The 25220-nt window shown below is 51.1% G+C and overlaps 1 protein-coding gene across 1 annotated transcript in view; it reads right to left on the bottom strand.

Moving 5' to 3' along the window:
* LOC119099779 (lachesin) overlaps positions 1 to 25011 on the bottom strand; it is a 29685-nt gene extending 4674 nt beyond the window's left edge. The window contains exons 1-7 of the mRNA XM_037222851.1: positions 24999 to 25011; positions 23920 to 24020; positions 15742 to 15949; positions 10507 to 10662; positions 2012 to 2140; positions 702 to 839; positions 146 to 295 (exon numbers count right to left, since the gene is read on the bottom strand). Of these exons, the coding sequence (XP_037078746.1) occupies positions 146 to 295; positions 702 to 839; positions 2012 to 2140; positions 10507 to 10662; positions 15742 to 15949; positions 23920 to 24020; positions 24999 to 25011 (895 nt within the window). The remainder of the gene's footprint in view (positions 1 to 145; positions 296 to 701; positions 840 to 2011; positions 2141 to 10506; positions 10663 to 15741; positions 15950 to 23919; positions 24021 to 24998) is intronic.
* Positions 25012 to 25220: the final 209 nt, after the last annotated feature.

Genomic DNA, 25220 nt, shown 5'->3' on the forward strand with positions numbered 1-25220 from the left:
ATATGCGAAGTGTTTGATTACCTCCGTAACTAGAGGTCTCGGCACTATTCGGGGGAGGCAGCAAGATACTGGCATAATAATGAATAGGTCTGCCAACTGATAACGTTTATCGAATACAATCAGAGACATGACAGTCGAAACCCACCTGCTAAGCGTATGGTGCCTTCCGCTTCTCCTAGTGGGTTTTTCACGACACATTTGTAAGACGTGAAGTCGGCACCGTCCACCTTGAATATCTTCAGCTGCATGGTTAGCTTGTAACCCTGCACAATTTCCTCCTCCTCGTACTTGGACCCTGCGGATCCAAAACGGTGACAACGATGTTATTTTGGGAGAGCATTACAATCGCAGCCCAGCATGCGTTCTGCTACGTTCGTCTCTCGCCTCTATATACTATACTGTGAACGCACTCAACGCATGGAAGATAGCGGCAGCATTTCTGTCACAACGCATGGCAGATAGCGGCAGCATTTCTGTCACAGCACATGGTAGATAGCGGCAGCATTTCTGTCACAACGCATGGTGGATAGTGGCAGCATTTGTGTTACAACGCATGGTAGATAGTGGCAGCATTTCTGTCACAACGCATGGTGGATCTGGCAGCATTGATTTCAACCCCGTAATGTTTGCTCAGCTTTATTTCAAATGCGCGTCAGGCGCTCAGCCGCAGATACTGCGCCGCCACCACTGATTGGTCGTACCTGAGGCCACGACCCCGGAGTTGGCCTTGACCCAGTAGGCCACTGATCTGGGGTGCGCCTCTGTGTCGCAGCGCAGGCTGACGGGCAGACCCTTGGCCGCCCGGAGCAGCGGCGCCGACACGTTCACCATCGGCGCGACTGCCAAACGCGCACGTGTTAACCAGCTCCGGCACGTGGTGGGATAAGGCACAGGCGGTGGCTATGTACTTGATAATAGGGATTGTCCATATTATGACCACGCCCAAGCTCCTATTCGTAAAGCTAATGAGTATCCGTACGTGGATAGATACGGTGCCCACACATCAGGCTTCTCATCCATAACGTGAGCAGCCGGTGTAGATGTAAGGTAAGCTGTCGATCACATCCCTTTTCACCATAAAGACCTGCATATTCATTACATCTGAATGGCCATTGTGGAGCTGGTGCACCCAAATTAAAGAAAATTGGCTGTCGCACTGCTCCGACACCAACACACATCAAAGTACAGCAAATCGGCGCTGGTACCGGGGCTACCTTTAGGCACACCTGGCGAGGCTGAGGCCTGCACTCGAGTACTGTGCTCTGTCCTCAAGAGACGCGCAGAAAGTTCACACTGATGCTCAAGCGATCGTGCTGGCGACCTGCTTGCTCGCGCCAGACCTGCCCCGAAGCCGCGCCGCCACGCTGCGACAGTGAATCCCAGTCCCCTGGCACTGCACTTACAACAGTCAAACCATCTGAACTAGCCTGAAACGCAACCAGCCATTCCCTCTGGGCCAATCACCATCCAACCAAGTTACACTGAACCTGGAACGCAATCAAGCCGTTTGCACTGGCCTCGGAGCACAATCACACCACTCACACTGGCCTCGGAGCACAATCACACCACTCACACACTGGCCTCGGAGCACAATCACACCACTCACACTGGCCTCGGAGCACAATCACACCACTCACACACTGGCCTCGGAGCACAATCACACCACTCACACTGGCCTCGGAGCACAATCACACCACTCACATTGGCCTCGGAGCACAATCACACCACTCACACTGCCCTCGGAACACAATCACACCACTCACACTAGCCTCGGAGCACAATCACACCGCCCACACTGGCCTCGGAGTACAATCACACCACTCACACTGCCCTCGGAGCACAATCACACCGCCCACACTGCCCTCGGAGTACAATCACACCACTCACACTGCCCTCGGAGCACAATCACACCGCCCACACTACCCTCGGAGTGCAATCACACCGCCCACACTGGCCTCGGAGCACAATCACACCGCCCACACTGGCCTCGGAGCACAATCACACCACTCACACTGGACCTGGAGCACAATCCGTTTGGAGACGGAGGGAGGGTAGCCGTTGGAGGCGATGCACAGGTACACGGCCATGTGGTGCCGCCTCACGGGCGAGAACGTGATGTCCGTACCGTTGAGGGTTACTCCTGAAGCAAGGGCGGCGGTGTGAGCCACAGGGACATTTATTGCAGCTCGTGTGGTGCCCGGGACAGTTTGGCGCACGCGCGTGCGCAAAAGATTGCCTTGCAACGCTCAGGAAAACCGAATGAGTCCTCAAAGGACTCGAAGTCAATAGCTTTGGTATTTATGTTCAAGACAGTAACAGCAGTACTTTTGAAAAACGAAATTAGGCTCAAATGACACATAACCGACGCACAAACAACACGATGACATTTTGGCCTAGCCCCGTGTGAGCCTGACCCCACTGGGTTGTTGCCTACGCCACTCCATTGATTAATCAGATAGTGCGTCTTTCTGAGACACGTTCACATGTCTGACACATAATGGTGAAATACCCGGCGTTATTATTTATCGCCTAGCCATCGATGACGACAAAGAGAGAGAGAGAGAGAGAGAGAGAGAGAGAGAGAGAGAGAGAGAGAGCGAGAAGAGAGAGAGAGAGAGAGAGAGAGAGAGAGAGAGAGGAGAGAGAGAGAGAGAGAGAGAGGGAGAGAGAGAGAGGGAGAGAGAGAGAGAGAGAGAGAGAGAGAGAGAGAGAGAGAGATATATATATATATATATATATATGTATATGTGTATATATATATATATATATATATATATATATATATATATATATATATATATGCATATATATATATATATATATATGTATATATATACATATACATATATGATCGAAACTGGTTCCTGAAATGTTTACACTGACCAAAGCACGCACCAACGAAGCGTGATCGACGACACAAGGCTGGAACTGTTCAGCAATGCGGCAATCACTTGACACCTCATGAAGTTATGCCGCCGTCAACCAATCCTGCCGCGATATAGTGCAGGAGCATTGTGTGCCTTGGGGGCGTGGGAGCTGTCCTATCTTGTTTGATTTATCCAGACAGCAGAGGACATAGGAGTCGTCGCCTGCAAGAAACGTCCCAGTTTGGGGTCGAATGGTAAGCCTGGCATACATGCTTGGCTTACAATTTGGTGCTGCGGAGTTGTGCTAGAGACCTGTTGTGCTCCTGTTTGTCGTGCTGCAGAGGGCATCAGAAGTCGAGAAAAATATCAGTACCGGTAATCGTAAAATGTGCAACATGTTTGAAATTTACGAATAATTTTAACCAACCCTCTGTATTTCCATCGACACAACCGGGTGGGTAAATACCGGGTGATCTTGAACAGCAGATCTGTACGATCTGGGTTAGTAAGCTGCCCGTCTGGGCAACCTCAGGCGCAGGGCTCGATTCCCCGCGTTACCCGCCTTTCCTGCCAGGGTGAGAGACAGGCGACGCCATATAGTCTCGGTGTCTGAGTTCTTCGTAAAGTCACATTGACACACGCATGATCTTGCTTGGTTTCGTGGCCTCGCGACTTGCGTCTCTTGGTGTCTCAACATGGAATCGGCGGGTGTTCCCGCAACCAGGCTCCAACGAAACTTGTAATTTGTTGCACAAGCTGTTTTGCGTGGATGGAGAGCACGCAAGGGTAGCAAAATAATGTACATTTAACCGGACAGGTGATGGCCGGGCCTTGCGAACAAATATAAGCTGCTGTGGAAGGGTCGAATATTTCTGACAGCAAACGACTTTTCTGGTCATGCGTGCGTTTGGCAAAGTCATCTTATTGTTTAAATTACGAAGCATAATTCAATTGGAAATTTATTTGAGGTGACTGAGAGTAATGCTTAATGCATCGAAACATCCATGGTTTATTTTATGCGTAGATGTATGACGACGAAAAGGTCTGTTTCCTCTTTTGTGATTGCAACAAAATGCCTAACAAAACCACCGTAACGAAAATTGTCGGCTGCCCTTGCCTCTCTAGGCGCGCATTCATGCTCTAGCATCGCGAGATTATGTACATAAATACATAACGATATACATCCAGCGAGTCATGTTTCTACAAGCGGCATAAACAGTTGGCGTCATCGCCTGTCGACAGAACGTATAATCTTGCCGGTAACATCCGCTGCAGGACCCGCGAACCCGCGGCTCACATTTCTCACTGCAGATGCGCCAGCGCTATCGTAAACACGACCTGTGTCATCGCTCACTGCGGCCTAAATAGTCACTGGCAGGTCAGGTCGCCTACCGTCGGCGGTGAGCCGAGGCCCACCAGGAGTGTGATTACACGCCGCAGATTACTGGGGTCTCATATTCTTATTGCTACTTTGTTTTACATGGAAAATGATAAAAAATCCTAATCTGTTTAAAAGTCACTGGGGCCTGGAACCCATCGACACTAGGGACAGTTATGTCCACATTCCCCATCGACCATGTCTTAGCTCACATCAGCACTACGCCGAATGGACAGAATGGAGAGGTTCAGGCTCTGCGCCGAGCGTCGAGTCCTGCGAGCCGCCGGTGCGATCATCGACCCAAGGGTCACAGGTCAGCCGGCCCAGGGCGTCTTCCGATCGACCCGGGAGGGCGCCGATCGCCGTCGGAGACCGCACGGGCCGCAGAAAAACCGGCGCCACTTACGACGCACGAAAGCCAAGTCGTGTCTGGCGGCAATCGTGGCGTGGTTTTCAGACAGCTGATGGACGGCTCATCGTTGGTCCTGGCCGGTCGCGGCGCATGTGGACGCCGACGCGCTTTCATTAGACGCCGGCTGGCATTATCGCTGTGTTTTCCTCCGGGGCTCTGGGGAGGTCATTTTCAGGTAACAAGAAAACACTCTCAAACGGGGACCGAGCCGGCGCAGAAAAGAAGCCACCAACTCGCCGGGCCCAGGGGACTCGCAGGTAATTACTCCGGCGTTGCGAAACGCTGCTAAAAACGCGCCTGCTGTAACTTCCTTATACCCACCGAGTGCGGCAAGATGTCGCCACTTAAGTGGGAGTGAGAGATTTCTGCGGCGCATACGTCAGCAAAAAATACGCGCCCGGAACGAAAATGAAGAGACTCGAATGTGTTCCAGCCTGCGTTTGGGTGTTACCACCTAATCAACGTCAACGAAAAAACAAGATAGGGAAAGATACCCCGTCCCTTGGCTCCGACGAGAGGCATAACGCAAGCCAGTCTATCCGCATAGCGGAATATACACACAAACGGCTAGGTATGCATACATGTCTTGATGCATGCCTACGCGTTGGCGCATGCATTAATGTACGCATGCTGGTGTGGATGGGTTTATGTATATAACGCTTTAAATGTCATAGGGTTTCAAAAGATTCTGCATGCCAACACAAGTTTTCAAAAGTTAATTTTGCTACGAGAACAAATCATTGCTAAAAAGCATGTTTTCGTCAACAGGTGCAGACTAACGGAAACATTGCTATTTTTGCTATGTTTGATCACCTGACTCTCGGTACCCAAAAGATCAGAACGGTTTCAAACCCCACAAAGTTCCTTTAGGGGTACCTGCAGAGTGACGAAATCACTGCGACAAAAATCAAGCTTCTGCGGAGCATTGTATCATGTTCAGTCTATTAGATCCTTGTGTACGTGCCATGTCATCAACGAGCTATCTCATCACCATCATCTATCTCGTGATAGCCAAAACAAGGATATTTTACCACAGACTCATCCCCGCCCTTCGACAGCCGGTTTGACTTACCCTGGCACGTGGCAGCACCCATGGCTCGACTCATCCTTTGTCCCGTTACGGCACCCAAGGCTCGACTCATCTCCTGTCCCGTTACAACACCCATGGCTCACTCATCCCCTGTCCCGTTACAGCACCCATGGCTCGACTCATCCCCTGTCCCGTTACGGTACTTCAGGTTCGACTCATCCCCTGTCCCGTTACTGCACCCCAGGTTCGACTCGTCCCCTGTCCCCTTACTGTACCCAAGGCTCGACTCATCCCCTGTCCCGTTACTGCACCCCAGGCTCGACTCATCCCCCGTCCCGTTACTGCACCCCAGGCTCGACTCATCCATCCCCTGTCCCGTTACGGCACCCCAGGCTCGACTCACCCCTGTCCCGTTACGGCACCCCAGACTCGACTCATCCCCTGTCCCGTTACGGCACCCAAGGCTCGACTCATCCCCTGTCCCGTTACGGCACCCCAGGCTCGACTCACCCCTGTCCCGTTACGGCACCCCAGACTCGACTCATCCCCTGTCCCGTTACGGCACCCAAGGCTCGACTCATCCCCTGTCCCGTTACGGTACTCCAGGCTCGACTCATCCCCTGTCCCGTTACGGTATTCCAGGCTCGACTCATCCCCTGTCCCGTTACGGCACCCAAGGCTCGACTCATCCCCTGTCCCGTTACGGCACCCAAGGCTCGACTCATCCCCTGTCCCGCTACGGTACCCCAGGCTCGACTCATCCCTGTCCCGTTACGGTACTCCAGGCTCGACTCACCCCTGTCCCGTTACAGTACTCCAGGCTCGACTCATCCCCTGTCCCGTTACTGCACCCCAGGCTCGACTCATCTCCTGTCCCGTTACGGCACCCAAGGCTTGACTCATCTCCTGTCCCGTTACTGTACCCAATGCTCGACTCATCCCCTGTCCCGTTAAGGTACTCCAGGCTCGACTCATCCCCTGTCCCGTTACGGTACTCCAGGCTCGACTCACCCCTGCCCCGTTACGGTACTCCAGGCTCGACTCATCCCCTGTCCCGTTACGGCACCCCAGACTCGACTCATCCCCTGTCCCGTTACGGCACCCAAGGCTCGACTCATCCCCTGTCCCGTTACGGCACCCCAGGCTCGACTCATCCCCTGTCCCGTTACGGCACCCAAGGCTCGACTCATCCCCTGTCCTGTTACCGCACCCCAGGCTCGACTCGTCTCCCCCAGAAGACCGGGCCGCGGCGCGGACGACGCCAGCTCGTTCGTCTGCTGAGGGCGGCACGTCCGCCGACGGCAGGGGGCCGCGCGGCCGCGAGACGTCGAAAGCCGCCATAAATCGGACGGACAAAGAGCAGGCGGCTCTATTAGTGTAATTGAATCGGCAGAGGCCAGGTGCGAATACGTGTCTGGGGAGGTGGGCTGAAGCGCTGGCATCTCGGCGGACGGAGTGATGGGCTCTCAGTGAAGCGAGCGCGGCTAGGAGGCGCCGGCCGCTGAGAGATTGGAGACCGTGACTGGAGATCGAGGGCCGCAGACCGGAGACAGAGCACTCGGAACGACGGAGTGGTGTACGGGAGACCGGGGCAACGAGACGGGCAAGAACAGGCTAGGGACGGAGACGGGAGAGATCAAGGTGAGAGACGAGAGACCGGAGATTGCTTAAAGGATAAACTGGATGTTGGGAACAGGAGCTGGCTTCAGAGATTGGGCGGTAGTCTGGATAGGAGGGACGGTTGGAACATAAGGGGACCGGAGACCAGAGACTGGAGAAATGACATGGAAAACCGGCAGCAGACGCCTGGAGACGGGATGTTAGAAATGATAATTCTGGAGACGTGGAACGAGATATCAAAATATGTGCCAGGAGTCCGGAAACGCGACGGAGGCGACGGAAGCGGGAACATGTCCACCGAAAGACCGCATGCTGGAGACCAAAACAGCTAGACGGGACAGATCTACGTGCTGGGAAAGGGGGAAAACAGGAGGCGGTCGCTCAGAGTTTATCGCAAATTCTGTCTGCTCTTCGCCAACGTTATAACTACACAAACACACCACACACAACATAGCCTGTCCAACATATACGTCCCTATCATCACTAACAGTTCTACTAACAGATTCCCAACGGTGGTGACCAAATCTGCCCCTCCTCGCCCCAACCAGCAGCGTGATCCCCCACGAATAACGTTGCACCGCAAGCAGCTTATCCACGGTCAGATCTTGACGCGCCGCAGATGCTGTGATTAGCATATAGTTATGATCGGCAGGCATTCGTAATAAGGAAAAGGAGAAAACGGCAAATGACCGAAGTTGCTTCTGAAATGTCAGGTTTCAAATTTCATTGGCTCGAATTTACGAGGTCATAGTAGCACAAAGATAAGATCAGTACCACAACTTCGTGTTTTTACCGCTGATGACGACTTTGCTGGATTCCATTTTGATTGGCTCAGTTTAATTAACTGCTGCGAACGCAGACGAAATTAAAAAAGATTACGCGCACAATACAGCGATGTAGGCCGGTGGGCCCTTACAAAAAGGTATTAAAACGATGACGTTGAGAGAAATGCTGACACGCTCAAAACCCATCTGTCCGCGTTGGGATTACAAAACGCACACCATTCGACACAGCCCAGTCCATTTACCAGAGCCAAGTACGTGTAGAACATATCGATCATGAACGTTGTGCTCCGCAGGTGAACAAACTTTTAAACTATCCACTTTGGCTGCTGGCACTCTGACAAACTACCTTTGGTTTGCCAAACCACAGCTTACCTTTTGGACAGCTTTGACTTTTAAACTTTGCCAACAATGAACAACGTCAGCATGACTCGTGACTCGATGGAGAGACTCGTGGACAGAGGTACGAAAACCCGTGGACCAGCAGGCTTTCAGCCTCAAACTCTGAAAGTGCCCACCGGCCCTATGAGCGTCGAATGAATAGAAATAGCCAAACATGACTTTTGTCTGCACCCGCAGCTTTGGAGAGTTTCCACTGTCCCTGCCCATGGGTCGTGACTCTCATGTTACACAAGATACACAGTTATTCGCCACGGGTGAATCGACAACGCCGCGTCGAATGGTGTGCTTTGTAATGTGACCAGCCTGTAGGAAGCTGTCTTCATCGTGTTAGGTACCATAAAAGTAAATATGAAACTAACCGATCCTTGGGTCACGAAATGTAAACTCCATAACTTCCATACCCCTGCCTCCGGTAAACCGACCCTCCGCGTTGATTTGTGACTTATTGTGGTCCAAGTAAGAAAAAGTGCTACGCTTCGGAGGCCAAAATGAACAGTTGTTAACTTCACTGTATCGTTGGCCATGATACTTGCAGTCCGCAAGGTACACGCTTGCTGACCTGCGGCAAATCGACAACGCTGAATTAAAGTTGGGTTGCAGTTGACGTTGAATGGCTGACTTTTTGTTGCGATTGAACTAGAGAAGGATATTTTAACGCAACAGCGGTCAGAAAGTGGACCAAAAATATGACATTCGATTTTTTCCCACCATTGGGTCACGAAAAGTAAACTCTACACTAACTTCAATCTCTAGTTAATCCACTAAGACGCGTCGATTCATGTACTTTGAATTATCATCTGGGAAAGAGGTTCTTTTGTCGACAGTCAACGCAAGGAATTTCAGACTTCGTTGACTCGTGGGTCACGATGTTCATGACCAAAAGTCCCATACTCATTATGCTCCGTTGCAGATCGACTCTACCACGTGGAATGGTGCTTATTTGTGCAATCGTGGCACGCACAGATGGTTTTGAGCAATTCAGAGTTTCCTCTTGAGTACGTCGACATTTAAGTACGTTTCTGAAGGGAAAGTGTTTGGTTCCACAGTAATTTGCTGCTAAAAACAGACCCTGCACGCTTGGAAATCGTTAGCACGTGTTCTCTGCTCGCTGAGCCCGTCAGCCCGGCGTGCGCCTGCATCTCAGATCAACATCGATCAGACATTGATCGTGGACGGGAGGTGGATGATCTAAACAAGGTCCGACCTTTGGCCGGCAGGGGAACGACTGCAGGGGGTGCATCATGGCCGTTGTGAATATTGAACGGGTTTTGCAACGAATAAAAAAAGCATCACGATATGGCAGTCAATAATATACTGCAAATCATGCCAGTTACGACTTTCCCACATATAATCATGCTATCTTCGAATCTTTCAGATTCACGATTCCGTTGTGTGTCCTTTACGCCATGAGATTGAGCAGTGGCGTTACAGCCTGGCCTACACCGGTAACCTCAGCATCCACGCGTGGTGGCTCGCCGAGCTCCACTCAGCCCTCCGCGTCATTCCACTGACGAGAGCGTGGCGACTCCCTTCTGACTACCTTCTGAAGAGGGCCCTTCGCTCTCGGAGCCACACCTGGACTGGAGTGGAGCTGCCCATGGGAGCGTAGCGGCTCCCTTCTGACCACCTTCTGAAGAGAGCCCTTCGCTCTCGGAGCCACACCAGGACTGGAGTGGAGCTGCCCATGGGAGCGTAGCGGCTCCCTTCTGACCACCCTCTGAAGAGGGCCCTTCGCTCTCGGAGCCTCATCTGGACTGGAGTGGAGCTGCCCATGGGAGCGTGGCGACTCCTTTCTGACCACCTTCTGAAGAGGGCCCTTCGCTCTCGGAGCCTCACCTGGACTGGAGTGGAGCTGCCCATGGGAGCGTGGCGACTCCTTTCTGACCACCTTCTGAAGAGGGCCCTTCGCTCTCGGAGCCTCACCTGGACTGGAGTGGAGCTGCCCATGGGAGCGTGGCGACTCCCTTCTGACCACCCTCTGAAGAGAGCCAGCCACTCCGCTCTCGGAGCCTCACCTGGACTGGAATGAAGCTGCCGACTGGCGTCACCCTCGCGAAACCACCTGATGGTCGGGGTCGGGTAGCCGCGGGCCACGCAGCGCAGACGGGTCGACGAGTCCTCGTGCACCAGGATGTCCTCGGAGGACTCTTCCAAAACGATGTCCGGCGGCTCTGGGTCACACAGCATTGACACGTCGGTTGACACGAACGGTGAATGCAAAAGCCGCATGCCTCATTTTCTGGCACCACAGCCTTGCGCTGTTGAGTGCTGACGATCATTTGCAGGGCTGCCGTTGGCACGGACCCTCGCCAACACCCATATGGTGTTCATTCTGTATTTTATTTGGTTCAGTTCGCAAGCTGCGTGCTTGGTGTGGGATCAGTGAACGAGACCGACCACGCCGGCTCCGCGTACCGCGAGTCGTGACTGTGGTGTGGCGGGCACTAGAGGGCGATATTCACTGCAGCTTTTTAAAGTCCAGTTTGGTCACAAAACTCGCAGGGTTAAACCAGAAAAAAAATGTTTTAAAAACATGCAATTATCCAAACCATTCTGAGATATTTCGACAGTGTCACAGAAATATGCATAACTTCGAGTTCTTTCTTTTGAATGGCAGCTCCACTAAACGGTTTCTTCACTGCACAAGCAAACAATTTTTCCTTCCATACGGGATCCATTGTAACAGTTTTGAGCCTGAATATATGTGGTGTTCGCATAACTTCCACGCCGCGTTTGAATACATGACACCTTCGCGGCGTCGGCTGCTATCTATAATATAACACAAATTATCTTTTGGACACAGTTGGAGCGTGTGTGTCGCTGACATACTTAATCCGACTATAACTGGAGTGCATTTGCCTGCCGGCTTTTTATGATGTCTCTTCCTGAAAAATTGCATCAACATCCGAATATGTCGAAGACATGTGACATTATTACTATAGCCATCAAATCGAAACATTTGGTTACACAATCCGGGGTACGTCCGGTCAAAGTGTGAACATCAATGCTATCGCAAGTAGCTTGCGTGGGCAGAAGTCATTGATTTTGCTCGGTTTCTTCACACCGCTTGATATGCTATATTGGTATCATGTCAATGGGTTCAAATACGTTACACAAGGTTATCTAACGAGAGTTTATGTGGCCGTCATCCAGCGTAGCTCATCATAGTTCAGCAATCAGCTTCGCCGTCTCCATCATTCAGCATTCAAATAACATCACGGTTTCAAGGTATTTAAAGACCCTCCTAAGCACATATCACTCATACAGGAGGTGTTCACGCTTGACCTGGTATGTCAGGTCACCCAATTTAATTTTGCGCTATGATGTTTGATGCGAACTCATTAAGGGGCTTGGACTGTAACCTGCAACACAATGGCGTTTGCACGCTGCAGGGAGGCCCCCAGCATCATCAGCCAAATGAGGGTACACTGTTGGAGATCTGGATGCTAGGCCACAGGCAGCTTCACATTACACTGGGCATAAGTTCATCACAGGTCACTAGGTGCACTGATTCATACACATTTAGCGTGAATTTAGAACGTAAAAATGTGTCTGCACATCCATTGGCAGGTCATTCTTATATGCATGGCTTTGTTATGCTTTGAGCTTCGGGAAATTGCTTGATGTGTGACTGTAAGCGTAATGTGGTATAGTTTGGTGCCTTTTTCCTAACGCATTATTTTGTCTCTGGGCTGTGTTGATCTGACTTGATGAAAAGTCAGGGAAAAATCAAACGTCAACCGAAATTTGTCTGACCGCAAAAAAACACCCAGGAGGCGTATATGGTGCACATAATTGTCTATCAAACAGTTTCACCTTCTCCCCATCGTTTTCCCCCCCCCCACAAGGTGAAGTTTGCTTATGAAGCGCAATGTTCCGCCGTAACAGTTCACAAATGTGGGGTATCCAAACCAGGTTTCAAAAACAGATGCTCTGGTGCGTACGAACTTTTTCACGAATTTTGGCACAGTTTTACCTCCGACATGTTAAAGCCATGGGCTGAGTTGCAGGATCCAAAGTTATCGATGGAAATTCAAGCTGTCGAAATCAGCCGATTGATCACAGAAATTTGGAAAGACTAAAAAAGATGCCCAAGTGACTCGGGGGTAGCCGAGTACCCTGTTCAATGCCGGGCCAACTTATGATCGTCACAGCTACGTTTGTTATCATCGCTTCAAATACGTGCGCCTGGTCTGGCGTTATCATGTATATCATATATTCTGGTCATGTTAAGTGTCAAAGTTCATGTTTTTTTTTTAAAACAATCACCAGGAAACAGAAGCGTGCATGTGATACGGGTGGCTGGTGACTAACAAGGAACACTTTCCATTATCATACAGATTTGACACCACCGTACATAGGGAACTTTTGATCGTGTAACATGTCGGTTGTCCGATACAGCTCAGGACGTTTTGCTGATCGCGACGGTCGCTCGAAAGAATAACGTCTCCCTACGCCTGCGTAAGTCATCTATCAATGTCCTCTTTATGCTTGAAAATAGCGCGTGCCCGCTCGCCAAACATGTTCTTCCCTTATCCACTACCCATGTGTTTGCCAGTCATTCTGACCTCACCTCTTGGGTACGCCACACCTGACGACGACCGCTGTCCGCTCTATGTCACCGGACAGCCGGAGAGAAACCGCTCCGATTAAACGGCATTCAACCCCCCCCCCCCCTCCTCCGGCGGCGAAGCGGGGACGTTTGTCGCCGCTAATTGCTCGCCATCTCAAACGATGGGTCTTCCCACGCTGCCATTCAAACCACGCACTCCCGATGGAACTTTTGCGAAAAGTTGTAAAACTCTGAACTCGAACAAACCGGCTCGTAATGATGTCCCGCCGCCAACGCGCTGCGCCGGCCTAATTAGTGCTGCTGTAATTGCAATCAATTTCGGTCATGTATTATTGAGCCGGCGCTGCCGACCGCGTCCTGCCTGTGTAAGTAAGCTGTCCATCCGTCTTGCCGCCTGTCATCCAGCGATTCTGTTTGTTTGCCGACAATAAATAAGTGATGGCCGTGTCGGCCGGCGGCGAGCGGATGCGCGCCCGATTGTTGGCGGAGCCGGAGGTGGTCGGCCCGACGCGTCCCCTGCCCGCACCCATTGTTCACGGCGCCGACAGAGTCCGATGGCGAACGGACGCGTTCTGGTTGTTGCGGGGCGCCCATGAATGAATTTCCGAGGTCCGGTGTGTGTTAACGTTTGTTCTGGGTGTTTGCCTATCGCTCTTAGCGGGGCGGAAGTGGGCATTCTAATTTAGACAGGCGTTGTTTTGTACCTGTTTTCGGGAGCTTGCGGTTGATGAGGGACTACGCCATAAACGAGGAAGGCGTGAGAGTGGGTGTGACCTGTTATCAAACCTTAAACAACGTGGGACAGCATAGTTGCCAACGGGGTCAGAAGGTGAAGTCGATGACAAGCGTTCATAAATGAGTTTCTTATTGGACGCGGGCATTTACACTGCACATAATCTCCTGTGCTGTTCTCATAGCACGGGCTCCAAATAACATTGGGAACTGACGCGCTGTTGGCGCCGCTGGCAGGCTTTTGTTACGGATTATTTGCCCATGGAATAATTCACGAATGGCGGCTTTATTTAACAGAATACGCGCAGCTGAATATGTGATGATGCCATCCGTTCAAGTCTAAGACATCAGTCATGGAAAATTGCATTTGCCATACGTCACTAACGATCGGGCTGGCTTTCAGTTTGTCATGAAATAACATCACGACATTTTGGGGGCACCAAAAGGACATTTAAAAAATGCATGCACGCTTGCAGAAGACGAGCGCATCACGTTGTAAAGGTTATGGATGCAACAATGCAAGCGCGAAAAACGTCGTATTTGTGTACTAATCGGACAATGATAAGTTAAGCACTTTTTTCGTGAATGATCTAATGGCCATAATTCAAATTTCATACTCGGAGTCAAGACCACAGACTCAACATTTTTTCTAGCAGCCGATCAATACATCGGTTTTGTCATGGAGTTGAAAGTGCTTTGTAAAAAACTGTCATCGGCCAACTTCATGATAGATAAAGGCGCCGAATTTCTTTTAAAAAAAGGTTTTAAAAATGGGAGGTTTGAGTACCTGCTAAGTTGATAAAATTACAGTCTTCATGCAATATCGTTGTTATTCAATGGGTAAATCCCGTTTATCGAACTCCTAATAACTAAATTATACGAAACGAGACTCTACGTCTAGTTCTTCAGTTTAGGCTGAATATTCTATATCCCCACCGAATATTTGGAATGCCTAAAATTCACGGATTATACCAGACCTAGCAGCGTTGTGGATGGGCCGAGGGCGTTGGAGACTGGCCACGCCCTTGTTGTCTACATCGGTGTCGTATGGAGCAGGGCAGGTTTTGAGGATCATTCAATTCAGGGATATTCAACATGGCCCAAGTGTATGCATGTAAGCTCTGTAAGTACTGTGTACCTACAAACACGGGCGCTGCCGGGGTATACGGGTATTTTTGGTCGCATCGATGTCAGACACACCACCGGATATTTTTGAGATGTTCCAAAAAGCAGGAAGGAACAGCTTTGGTGTCATCACTGTCAGTACATGCATGCTCTTGCTGATAACAAACAAGCCTCAATTCTATGAAAATGTGCGTCTTTAACACACGTGTATTGAAATGTCTCCAAAGCATTTTTAGCTGAAAATCACTGGAAATGTATCGTTGGGAAATAAACGTTGAAAATTTTTCACACGTTTGGGTAGTTTCGCACCGTAATGCTTCGTGAACGTGGCTATCATTTCGTTCGCACTTGAAGATGCGAACGTAGGGCACGCGATGGGAGCCGTAGGGCAGAAGATAGTAGGCAGTAGATAGAGCCGTAGGGCAGAAGATAGCATTGTCTTGAAGTTTCCAATACACCGAAGTGCGGTTTTCTCTGGCCGGGTAAATATTAAGACACTGTTGGGATATGAGCGAGCGATGATTCACGCTGACCGATCCACACTTGTAAATGATTTCACAGACACGAGAAAAACCGAAATGAATCATTTGAAGGGGCACATAGTACATCTTATCAGTGTGTGAATTAGATACGATACTGCATGACAGTGTTGTTCTAGGTATGGGCGCGTGATACCACATCACAACGGGGGACGTGTGTAGGGTCGCTTCGAGTTTGATTCTATTCGTTGTATACACCACCGGTCGAATATGAAAAAAGACATCTCGAGTCACCATGTTCCCACGCGCCACGTGAGTCTGTTTGCCCCCGAGTCACTCACCAACCACCTCGAGGTATCCCATCTGGCTGACCATGGGGTCGGTGTTGATCTGACACATGTACCAGCCGGAGTCGTTGCGGTCGACGTTGCTGAAGTGCAGGTTCCAGACGCGGCCGTCCGACTCGGTCAGCGAGATCTGGTAGTTGCGCGTGATGACGTGGCTGTCGATGGTGAGGATCGTCTGCGTGTCCACCTTGACCCAGGCCACCTGGCGACAGAGGCCAGCGCCGTGACGAGCGCGCCCCGGGGCGGCATGTCCCCAGACAGCATCTCAAGCCCGAACAGACTAGAGTTCGGGGTTTCCCAGCCAGCCTTTGCTTGCGAAATGGCGCTGCACATGCCTCTCAGCACGAGTATGGTCCTTCATTCGGACGATACATAAGCAGGGTTGGCCAAACCGTAGGCTTAGGCTTGATTCCGATCACTGCCGAAACTGAACAATGTGTGAACATGACCTACTGACTTACCAACGTAGACGGCTCAACGGCCACAGCAGTTTCAAGCATACACAAACTGCCACAGGTGCGACAAAGGGCACTACAAACCTTGAAGGGAATGTCTCACATTTGAAGATATTGAAGCAAACATGAGATATGATGGAATAAGCTTACCTATGACTATTGGCATACCTTTAAGAGGAAAAGACTGCTCGAGGCAACATAATCTCTCGATTTAGTAAATATACTCCTCAACACCTCATTGTTTGGTTGCGTCATCGTACTTTGCACAACATGGATTAAGAGCCAACTGATTGCCGTTATGCCTTGAAATCGTGCTCTCGAACGCTTAGCATGAAAAAATCGAGAATTATATTTGTGTTTGCCCTCATCACCGCACGGCCTATGGAACGGAGGGACATCCATGACATTATTATGACGTCCGGTTACCTGGGTGACCTTGAAGCAGTCTGTATGGAATAGTCTGCACATGTTCACGGGAGTTTAGCCCAGAAAATAAAGGGGTTAAATTCTTAAAAAAGGCAGACTTGTCAACTGCACCGAATGATTTTAGTTCAAAACCCCATACAAATGTGGGACACTCTCTTTAAAGGGAATGTTTCACATTTGAACGTATTGGAGCAAGCATCAGATGAAATGAAATGAGCTCATTTAGACCTATTGGTATACCTTTAAGTGGGAAAGTTTGCTCTGGACAACACGATTTCTCCGTTAAATAAGCTCCACACTATTTGATTGCATCTAGACGTCACTATTTGATTGCATCTAAACGTCACTATTTGATTGCATCGTCGTGCTTTACACAGCATTGATTGTCATTTGACGGACGCTTTGTCTGGAAATCATCCTCACGAACACCAAATATGAAAGACTTGACAATTGTATTTGCATTTGCCTTGATCCCCGCATGGCCAATGAAAACGAAGGATTTGAATGACGTTATTATGGCGTCATGCATGCCTAAGAGGCCTTGAAATAGCGGCCTCAAGTGGTCTGCACATCCTCGCGAGTGTGTAGCTAAAAAACTAGAGGATTTAGTTCGTAAGAATAGTAGGGCTGTGAACTGCACCGAACGATATTCACCATGGCTATTTCGTTTGAAAACCCCTATACAAATTTGGAGCACAAACTTCTAGTAGCACTCGCTTAGACCGACCCAGCCTGCCTCAGACTGACAAATCAGCTCAGACGGACTCAGACCGGGACCGACCCCCCCTAGCCGCCGCCGCGCCGCGAGCTTCAAGCGCTACCGTCTGTCCGCGGCCGCGGCGAGCTCGTCTCAGCCCTCAGAGTCGGAGGACATACGCCTGTTCGGGGGGCATCACCCCTCCCGGCCGCCGAGAGCGTGCCACCACATTACAGCTCGAAGTTGCTCCGCTGGGCCGAGCGGTGACGCGGTGGCCGGCGAGCGACGCCGCAGGAGTGTCGGCGGGCGGACCGACCGTCCCGGGAGACCCCCGGCCCCGCCGCCCTCCCGCGCCGCCGCCGCGCGCCGACCGATAATCTGGCAACTTTGCCCGTTATTGAAAAACTCCCCGACCGGCGCTAAGTCTCTGGATTAGCGGACCGCATCCGGGACGGAGCCCCCTAGGGGTGTCAGCCGGCGGACAGGGGTGTCATCAGGCGGACAGGGGTATCAGCGGCGAGCAAGGAATCTCCCAGGGGTGTCAGCCGGCGGACAGGGAGCCTTTCCAGGGGTGTCAGCGGCAGGCAAGGAGCCTCCCAGGGTTTGTCAGCAGGCAGACAGGGAGCCTTCCGGGGGTGTCAGTTGGCAGTCAGGGGAACCCTGTAGGAATGATACCTGGCGACAGGGAGCCTCCCAGGGGTGTCAACCGACAGACAGGGGCGTCAGCTAGCACGGCCAGAGAGCCTCCCCACATAAGTCATTTGATGGCCGGGAATAGACCTAGAGAAGCAATTCTGGGTAACTGCTGCAACTGGCGGGCTGCAATGAACCAAGGCAATTCCAAGATCGACCGGTCTGATAAGGGGCGAGAATAAAATTGGGGGATCTTCCCAAGCTGTGTCAGCTGGTGGTCGGAGATGGGTCCAGACTGAGCGAACATCTTCGAGGGGCGATAGTTGATAATCACAACTGAGGTAGAGAAAGCCCTCATACAGGACATGCAGCATTGTACCTAGAACAAAAGCACACATCAGGCTTTGCTAAATGGAACATCGATACCGCTGTTCGTCATCTGCAATGCGTACACCTTAGGGCAGGCGCACTACGGCTGTATTTACCTCTCAAGTCAAAGCGGCGCATAAGCTCCACAAGTCAAAAATCGAGTCAACCATCCGCGGAGCTCTACAGCCCATCTGAGCCGTCGTGACCTCCCCAGGCTTGTTCGAGCCCCTAAATAGAGCTTAAACATAAACAACACAAGGAACAGCACCGATTCTCTGTGTTTGGTGAAATGTGGTTTTCGCCTCGGAGCACTTCGGGGTTTGATACGTTCATGGACTTACGGATAATTCGTGGACTGGATCGGACCGAATCAAGCACACCCTAATGAACGAAACTGAAACTGAAAACGTGGACAGCAAAAATGGATTGGAATGATTTCAAGGCTTCACTATCAGCTTAACACGTGCAGCCTAACCCACCTAACGTTAGGCCCATGCATTGATGGCATCTCGTCTCTTAGATTGAGAGAATACGTCAGGATTGGGGGCAAGCTGAAATCTGAAAGCGGAAACCTATTCTGAAATGGGAATCTTTGAATGGGAAAGCAGAACAAACGGACGTTGTACGGACACAATTGGGGGACTTCATTTTGGGGAGACTAACGCGGACACATCCCTCTGCCCCCGTGGTAACACCATGGGCCCACGTATGATCATTTTGACATGCTATGTAAAATGAGAATGGAATGCGATACGCCGATATATTTACGCTAGGCAATCGGCATTCCGCACTGGATGAGATTAAATCGGATCTGGACTTTGTCTGGACTTTGTGGCCGGCTGAATATCCATACCCGTCCGGTTGGATCTGGCCTTTGTCCGGACTCTGTGGCCAGCCGAATATCCATACCTGTCCGATCGGGTCTGGACTTTGTCCGGACTCGGTGGCCAGCCGAATATTCCTACCCGTCTGATCGGATGTGGACTGTGTCCAGACTCTATGGCCGGTTGAATATCCATACCCGTCTGATCGGATCTGTACTGTGTCCGGACTTTGTGGCTAAATATCCATACCCGTCTGATCGGATCTGGACTGTGTTCGGACTCTGTGGCCGGCTGAATATCCATACCCGTCTGATCGGATGTGGACTGTGTCCAGACCCTATGGCCAGTTGAACATCCTTACCCGTCTGATCGGATCTGGACTGTGTCCGGACTCTGTGGCCGGCTGAATATCCATACCTGTCCGATTGGGCGCCTCGCCTGTAAGCGCCGCCAGCTTAGACGCTGAGTAATCACGCCGAAGGGGTGTTCGGCAGCGGACGGGGGCCGCCGCACACTCACCAATATCCAGCCGCATTTTTCATCATTTCCACGCCGCTTTTCTGTGCATACGGCAGGAATGAGGGCAATAAAGTCTGGTTAGCGGCGCGGCCGGGGGCGAGGGTAATGGCAGGCCTGGCGACATTGTCGCGCCACCTCCAGATTACCGGCGCCGGGCCGATATTGGGCCGCACTCCCCACCGGCCGTAATGGTCGGGCCTGAGCTCACCGCTGGACGGACGGGGCACACGGGACTGCACTGGGGAGCAGGCCGGACAGAGAGGTACACGGGGCTGGGGAGGAAGCCGGACAGAGGCGGCGCACGGCACTGGGGAGGAGGCTTAGACAGAGGCAGCGCACGGCACTGGGCAGGAGGCCGAACAGAGGGGTCCGCGGCACTGGGCAGGAGGTCGGACAGAGGCGGCGCACGGAACTGAGGAGGAGTCGGACAGAGGGGTTCACGGGACTGAAGAGCCGGACAGAGGGGTGCACGGGCCTGTGGAGGGGGCCGGACAGAGGGATACTCGGGGCTAGGGAGGAGGCCGGACAGAGAGGTACACGGGGCTGAGGAGGAGGCCGGACAGAGGCGGCGCACGGCACTGGGCAGGAGACCGGACAGAGGGGTACACAGGACTGAGGAGGAGGCCGGACACAGGGGTGCATGTAGACCATCGGGAGGGACTACGGCTGACAAAAGGCTATCTCACACAGAAGTGCGGCATTTTAGACCGCTTCAGAAAACAAATTAAACCAACCGCGCGATCACGCAAACAGATGGTGATCGATCTTTAGTGAACTCGCAAACAAACAGATCACCTCGGCGCCGAAGCAGTGCTGGCAGATCAAAATATTGGGTTACGACCTGAATGGTATGATTGGTTATGACAACGACAGCATGTTAGCCCAGCATATTTAGGCTCAAAAGTAATATTTGTCCACCAGCGCGGCCAATCCTTTGAGCGGTGCGGCGAGCAATGGTCGGATTTCTCCAAACACCAGTGAGTGACAGCCGGAGAGCACCCCTCTTTCCACAACGATCGCAGGACCCGCGCTGCACACTAGCAGCAAGAGAAGTCGCTTACCCGTACATCACACTTGCCGTTGGTGTGAGACATACGTGCACGCATCTATAGGGGATCACGGCTGGATGGTCGCGAAAGCCCAAGGCCACAGACGCGTCCCAAGTTACAGCAAAAATAGACTTGATTTAAGTCTGAACGAAAGTACGGCACATTTGTAGCGTGTGAGGCTTATCTATGGCCAGGAGGTGGCGTGCATGGTTTGTCCGATCATCCTATGGTTTGCCATGGTTTTAAGCCCTCGTTTCCTGGGCACCGATCGTTCCAACTGTTTGAGCCGCGTTGTGTTTTCATTCTTCCAAATGTCGCATTTGAATCCCGACGTCGGAACTTTATGAGCATTCTCGACTGGTTTTTATACAACATCTGAACTGTCCTGGACAGGCTCCAAAATGTGCGAAGTCCAAGCCTACAAATGTAAGCGTACGACCACCGAATTTTAGCTGACCTGAAAGAGTAAGTGACAAATCTGACCTATTGCCACGAAACGTAATTCCACTGCTAGGTTTATAGACCCAGCCTATATCCGTGTCTAAAGTCACGGATGTATCACATTATAACTGCGCATTTGTCTTAATGACGAAACGAGCTTTCCTTTGCTGTCGGTTGCAGAGATGCGAGTAGGGGATAATCATCCGTGTGTTGGATAATTAACATGCTTTACTGAAGGCCGTCCTTTCTTTGCAATAAGTGGCACTTTCGGTCAAAAGGATCTCATTTCATCACTATGTGGATGTGATACAAGATACAAGACACTTGGATAGACGTTTTTCACGATTCAACACGCGAAAAAAATTTCAGGCGAGTTCCACACAAACGTGTACCTTGCACCTCCTCGCGAAATGAGCCCCAGGGCTTAGACGGATCGGAACCGACTGTTCAATGTTGATGATTTCTGCCCCGAAGTATGAGGCGGCATTGTCCCAGCGGGGTTCCCAATGTGTGCAAGAGGCCTCTGACTGACATGCGGGGGCCTCGGTCCCTATAGCTGGCATTCTCTGCTGGCGTGTAATTCCACTGGGACATGCGGCGGTGGATTTTAGCACAGTAACTTTGCAGTTTCCGTTTACTTTAAAGGAGGGGGGGGGGGGGGGGGGGGGGGGGGGGTTGGCACCACAGTTACTCCGGCTCTTGTCAGCTCTTCCTCCCATAAGCTTAAAGGCTGTGTTCCACCACAAAAGCTCCCTTAACGCATCGTAAGCACTCCAAAAGCAGGTGACGTCATGGCAAAAGTGTGACATGTAACTCATACCTATACCATACCATAACTCATACCTATCAATTGGAATACAATTTGACTTGCCCGCCGCAATGTAAGTCACACTTAACGTCCAGCCGCGTATCATACCTTTCATTGTCGATATTCATGTTTACAAAAACCAGTAGTCGAATACCCACCGCTATTCGTTAACAAATATAAAAATAAGTACTAAATAGGCATATTTGACCTAAATAATTGTCAAAAAGTGTGACAGATTCAGCAAAAGTATGGCGTTAGCGGGTTGGTGGTTTACTGCCTAAGGCCATGCACGCGCGTCCGACGCACGTGAAAAGGCATTGTGAACAAACAATTACACCCATGTCAACGCCCCCCTTTTAACGTCCTGAATAAGTCACTACTTAGGTTGAGCTTTGCTCTGTCCGTTGGGGATAACTATACTTCTTAGAGGCATAGCTGGTTAACGCTATTCACGTGTTGGGGCCAAGTACTTAACAGCATCGCCCACTCGGATATGAGAAGGTCTTCTTACACAATCAGAAATATTAACAGATTATTGTACTGATGTAAGCTTTAGAAAGAGTACGCAAGCAGCGTAAGATGTGCTGGATAATGACATGTTTTACTGAAGGCTGACCTATCTTTGCAATAAGTGGCACTTCCGGTTAAAAGGTTATCATTTTTTCCTCTGTGGTGTGATACAAGATCGCGTAGCTGAAAAAAGATATTATTAAAAACACTTGAATGGATGTTTTTCACGATTCAACACGTGAAAAATTTCAGCTGAGTTACACACAAAGGTGTACCTTGCGTCTCCTCGCAAAATGGCCCCGAGGGCTTAGACGGATACGGAACCGACTGCTGAATGCTGATGATTTCTGCCCGAAGTAGAGGCGGCATTGTCCCAGCGGGTTCCCAATGTGTGCAAGAGGCCTCTGACTGACATTCGGGGGCCTCGGTCCTGCGAGCCGGAGTCCTTAAGGTGACCAAGAGCTATTGCCAAAGGACCTTTGCGGCTTTAGACCTACCAATCTGGCCCTTGATCGTCGGTCTGAAGAGCTCTTCGGGTTTTCTTAGGGGCTCCTCGAACATTGCCCCTGGGCAACTCGGAGACGCTTACGGACACAGGACCCCTGCTAGGCACCGTGGATCCCTGACAGACACAGATACCCCTCATTGACTCAGGGGGCTTGGGTCCAAGCCAATGTAAGCCGCCGATCCCAGCCTTGTCACTGCTTCGGAAACAGAGTTTACAATGCGCGGTACTGATGATGTCTGACCGACAAAGAGGCCCTCATCGAATCAGGGTGCTCACAGTCGGCACAAAGGCTCCCCCATCTGACCAGCTTTTCAGGATCTGGCCCTGTGGGCTGGCACCCCAAATACGGCCTCCGGCAAGACCTTCGCTCTTCGGGCCATCAAAATAAGGACGTAAAAGGGGATGGGATCGTGTCCTCTGTGCTCCTCTGCCTGTTCCAGAGGCTATACGCAATCTAAAAATGATCATTGATAGCCTGGTCTAATCTTGACCCTGGTCTCAGACGCGACAAAGGCCTTCGTCAAGCTTGCTTAGAAATGCAAGGGCTATCTAGCACCATTCCATTCCAACCATAATCAATCCTAAAATGACAGGGCCTGGTGGCATTCTCTACCAACTCTGCTGGCGCCTAGAGCTGTTTGCGGGCGTTAAGGCCGGGATGTATCTAGAGGTTGATTTAACAGCGATTGGCAGTTGGAGAGAAATCCCAAATGTCGTGCCTAGTTACAGAGAGGTACCGAAAATCGAGGCCGGAGAGATTGATGGATGCCCTCTAAACACGCTTCTGTGGGGTCATGACCTCGCCGGGTGCCCATGGTTTTGCGAAACGGAGTAAGAAACAGCTGCTACAGACGTGCCTTGCAGATACGCTGTAACGCCTCATGTGAGAATGCCGCTCTCACCTGGCCATTCCACGGGAGCGCGGCTGCTTACCTTGTAGCTGCTGAGGTTCTCGGTGACGCAGACCAGCGTGGCTCTGCGCCCCACAGTAGCCGTACATTTTTTCACCGGCTCGCCGAACGAGGGCAGCCTTTCTGCAAGAGATGGTCCTAATTCTATGAAAGTTTACGTCGCAATCCAGGTCGGCTGTGCGGGTTTTGGGACGGAGGTGGAGCTTTCTGAACATTGCAGCACAGATAGGCTTTTTGGGTCTGGTCGCGGCGACGTCCGACGAGCACCGTGACGACCGCGGGGATGGTGCCGCGCACATTGACATGAAAAACCGACGAATGGCCGCTTGCGTGGGCTGATCTGCAAATAACCGAGCTAGGATGTAAGGTCTGGCGCGCGAGCCTGCTGACTTATGTGCCACTCAAACCTAAGTTGGTTTTACCGTTTTACCCGTCCATCATATTTATTGAGCTTACGTTCAGAAAGCGGCCGCTGCTCGACCACTCATCGCTCGTTGAGCTTTGATAAGTACCAATGCCACATGAAAACAACCTGACTTTCACAATGTCACCTACCCGGATTTATGTTCTGTCGTTAAGTTTAATAGCTATTTCAACCGGCTCTATACCTTGGCGGCATATTGACATTTCAGCACCCAAGCCTTTGTGAAGCAGTACAAAATAATGAGGGAACACGCTAAGTACCCTCCAATACCAGAGGCGGTTTGAATGAAATGCTCGCTTATGTGGTCTACTGTTTGGACAAAGGGTTATGGGTGACATGTTAATGACATCGCTATTTTCCACAATTCTCTTCATAATATCAACAAATAATAAGGCGAGGGTCTTTTGCATAACCAATGATCTTCGTAGTTGCACCAACTCTCGTTTAAATTGTTGCACGCACTGAATCTTCCCCACCGGATTTCGTTGCCCAAAGAGTGTCATCCGCACGGTAGCCTGCTGGATTAAGGTTTCTCCATTTGGATGGAATCCCAGGAAGAAACATCTGAGAGTCTGAAACGTTTTATTTCTCAGATAAAGGGCTTTCATACCACGAAAAACTATGTTCTTCACGGTGCCCGATTTCGCACTTGGACGGTTTCCTTTTTCAAATCTCACCGTCGGCCCACATGATGCTGGAGAGAAAAAACAGGCATCCTAATATGCCCCGGGCAGCTGAAACAGCTGTTTAGCGGCCGCGTCGGGGCGGGCTCGCGGTTGAGTTTGCGCCCCACAGCAAGCTCCCCGCCTCCCCTGGGCCCGTATCATAATAAATTGGGCAAATCAGCTGTAATCTACGACCGGCGGAAAGATTTTGTGGCGGCGACAAAAAAAAAAGCT

Source organism: Pollicipes pollicipes, unplaced genomic scaffold (genome assembly GCF_011947565.3).
Source record: "Pollicipes pollicipes isolate AB1234 unplaced genomic scaffold, Ppol_2.1 Scaffold_4881;HRSCAF=5763_pilon_pilon_pilon, whole genome shotgun sequence".
Lineage (NCBI taxonomy): Eukaryota > Metazoa > Arthropoda > Thecostraca > Pollicipedomorpha > Pollicipedidae > Pollicipes > Pollicipes pollicipes.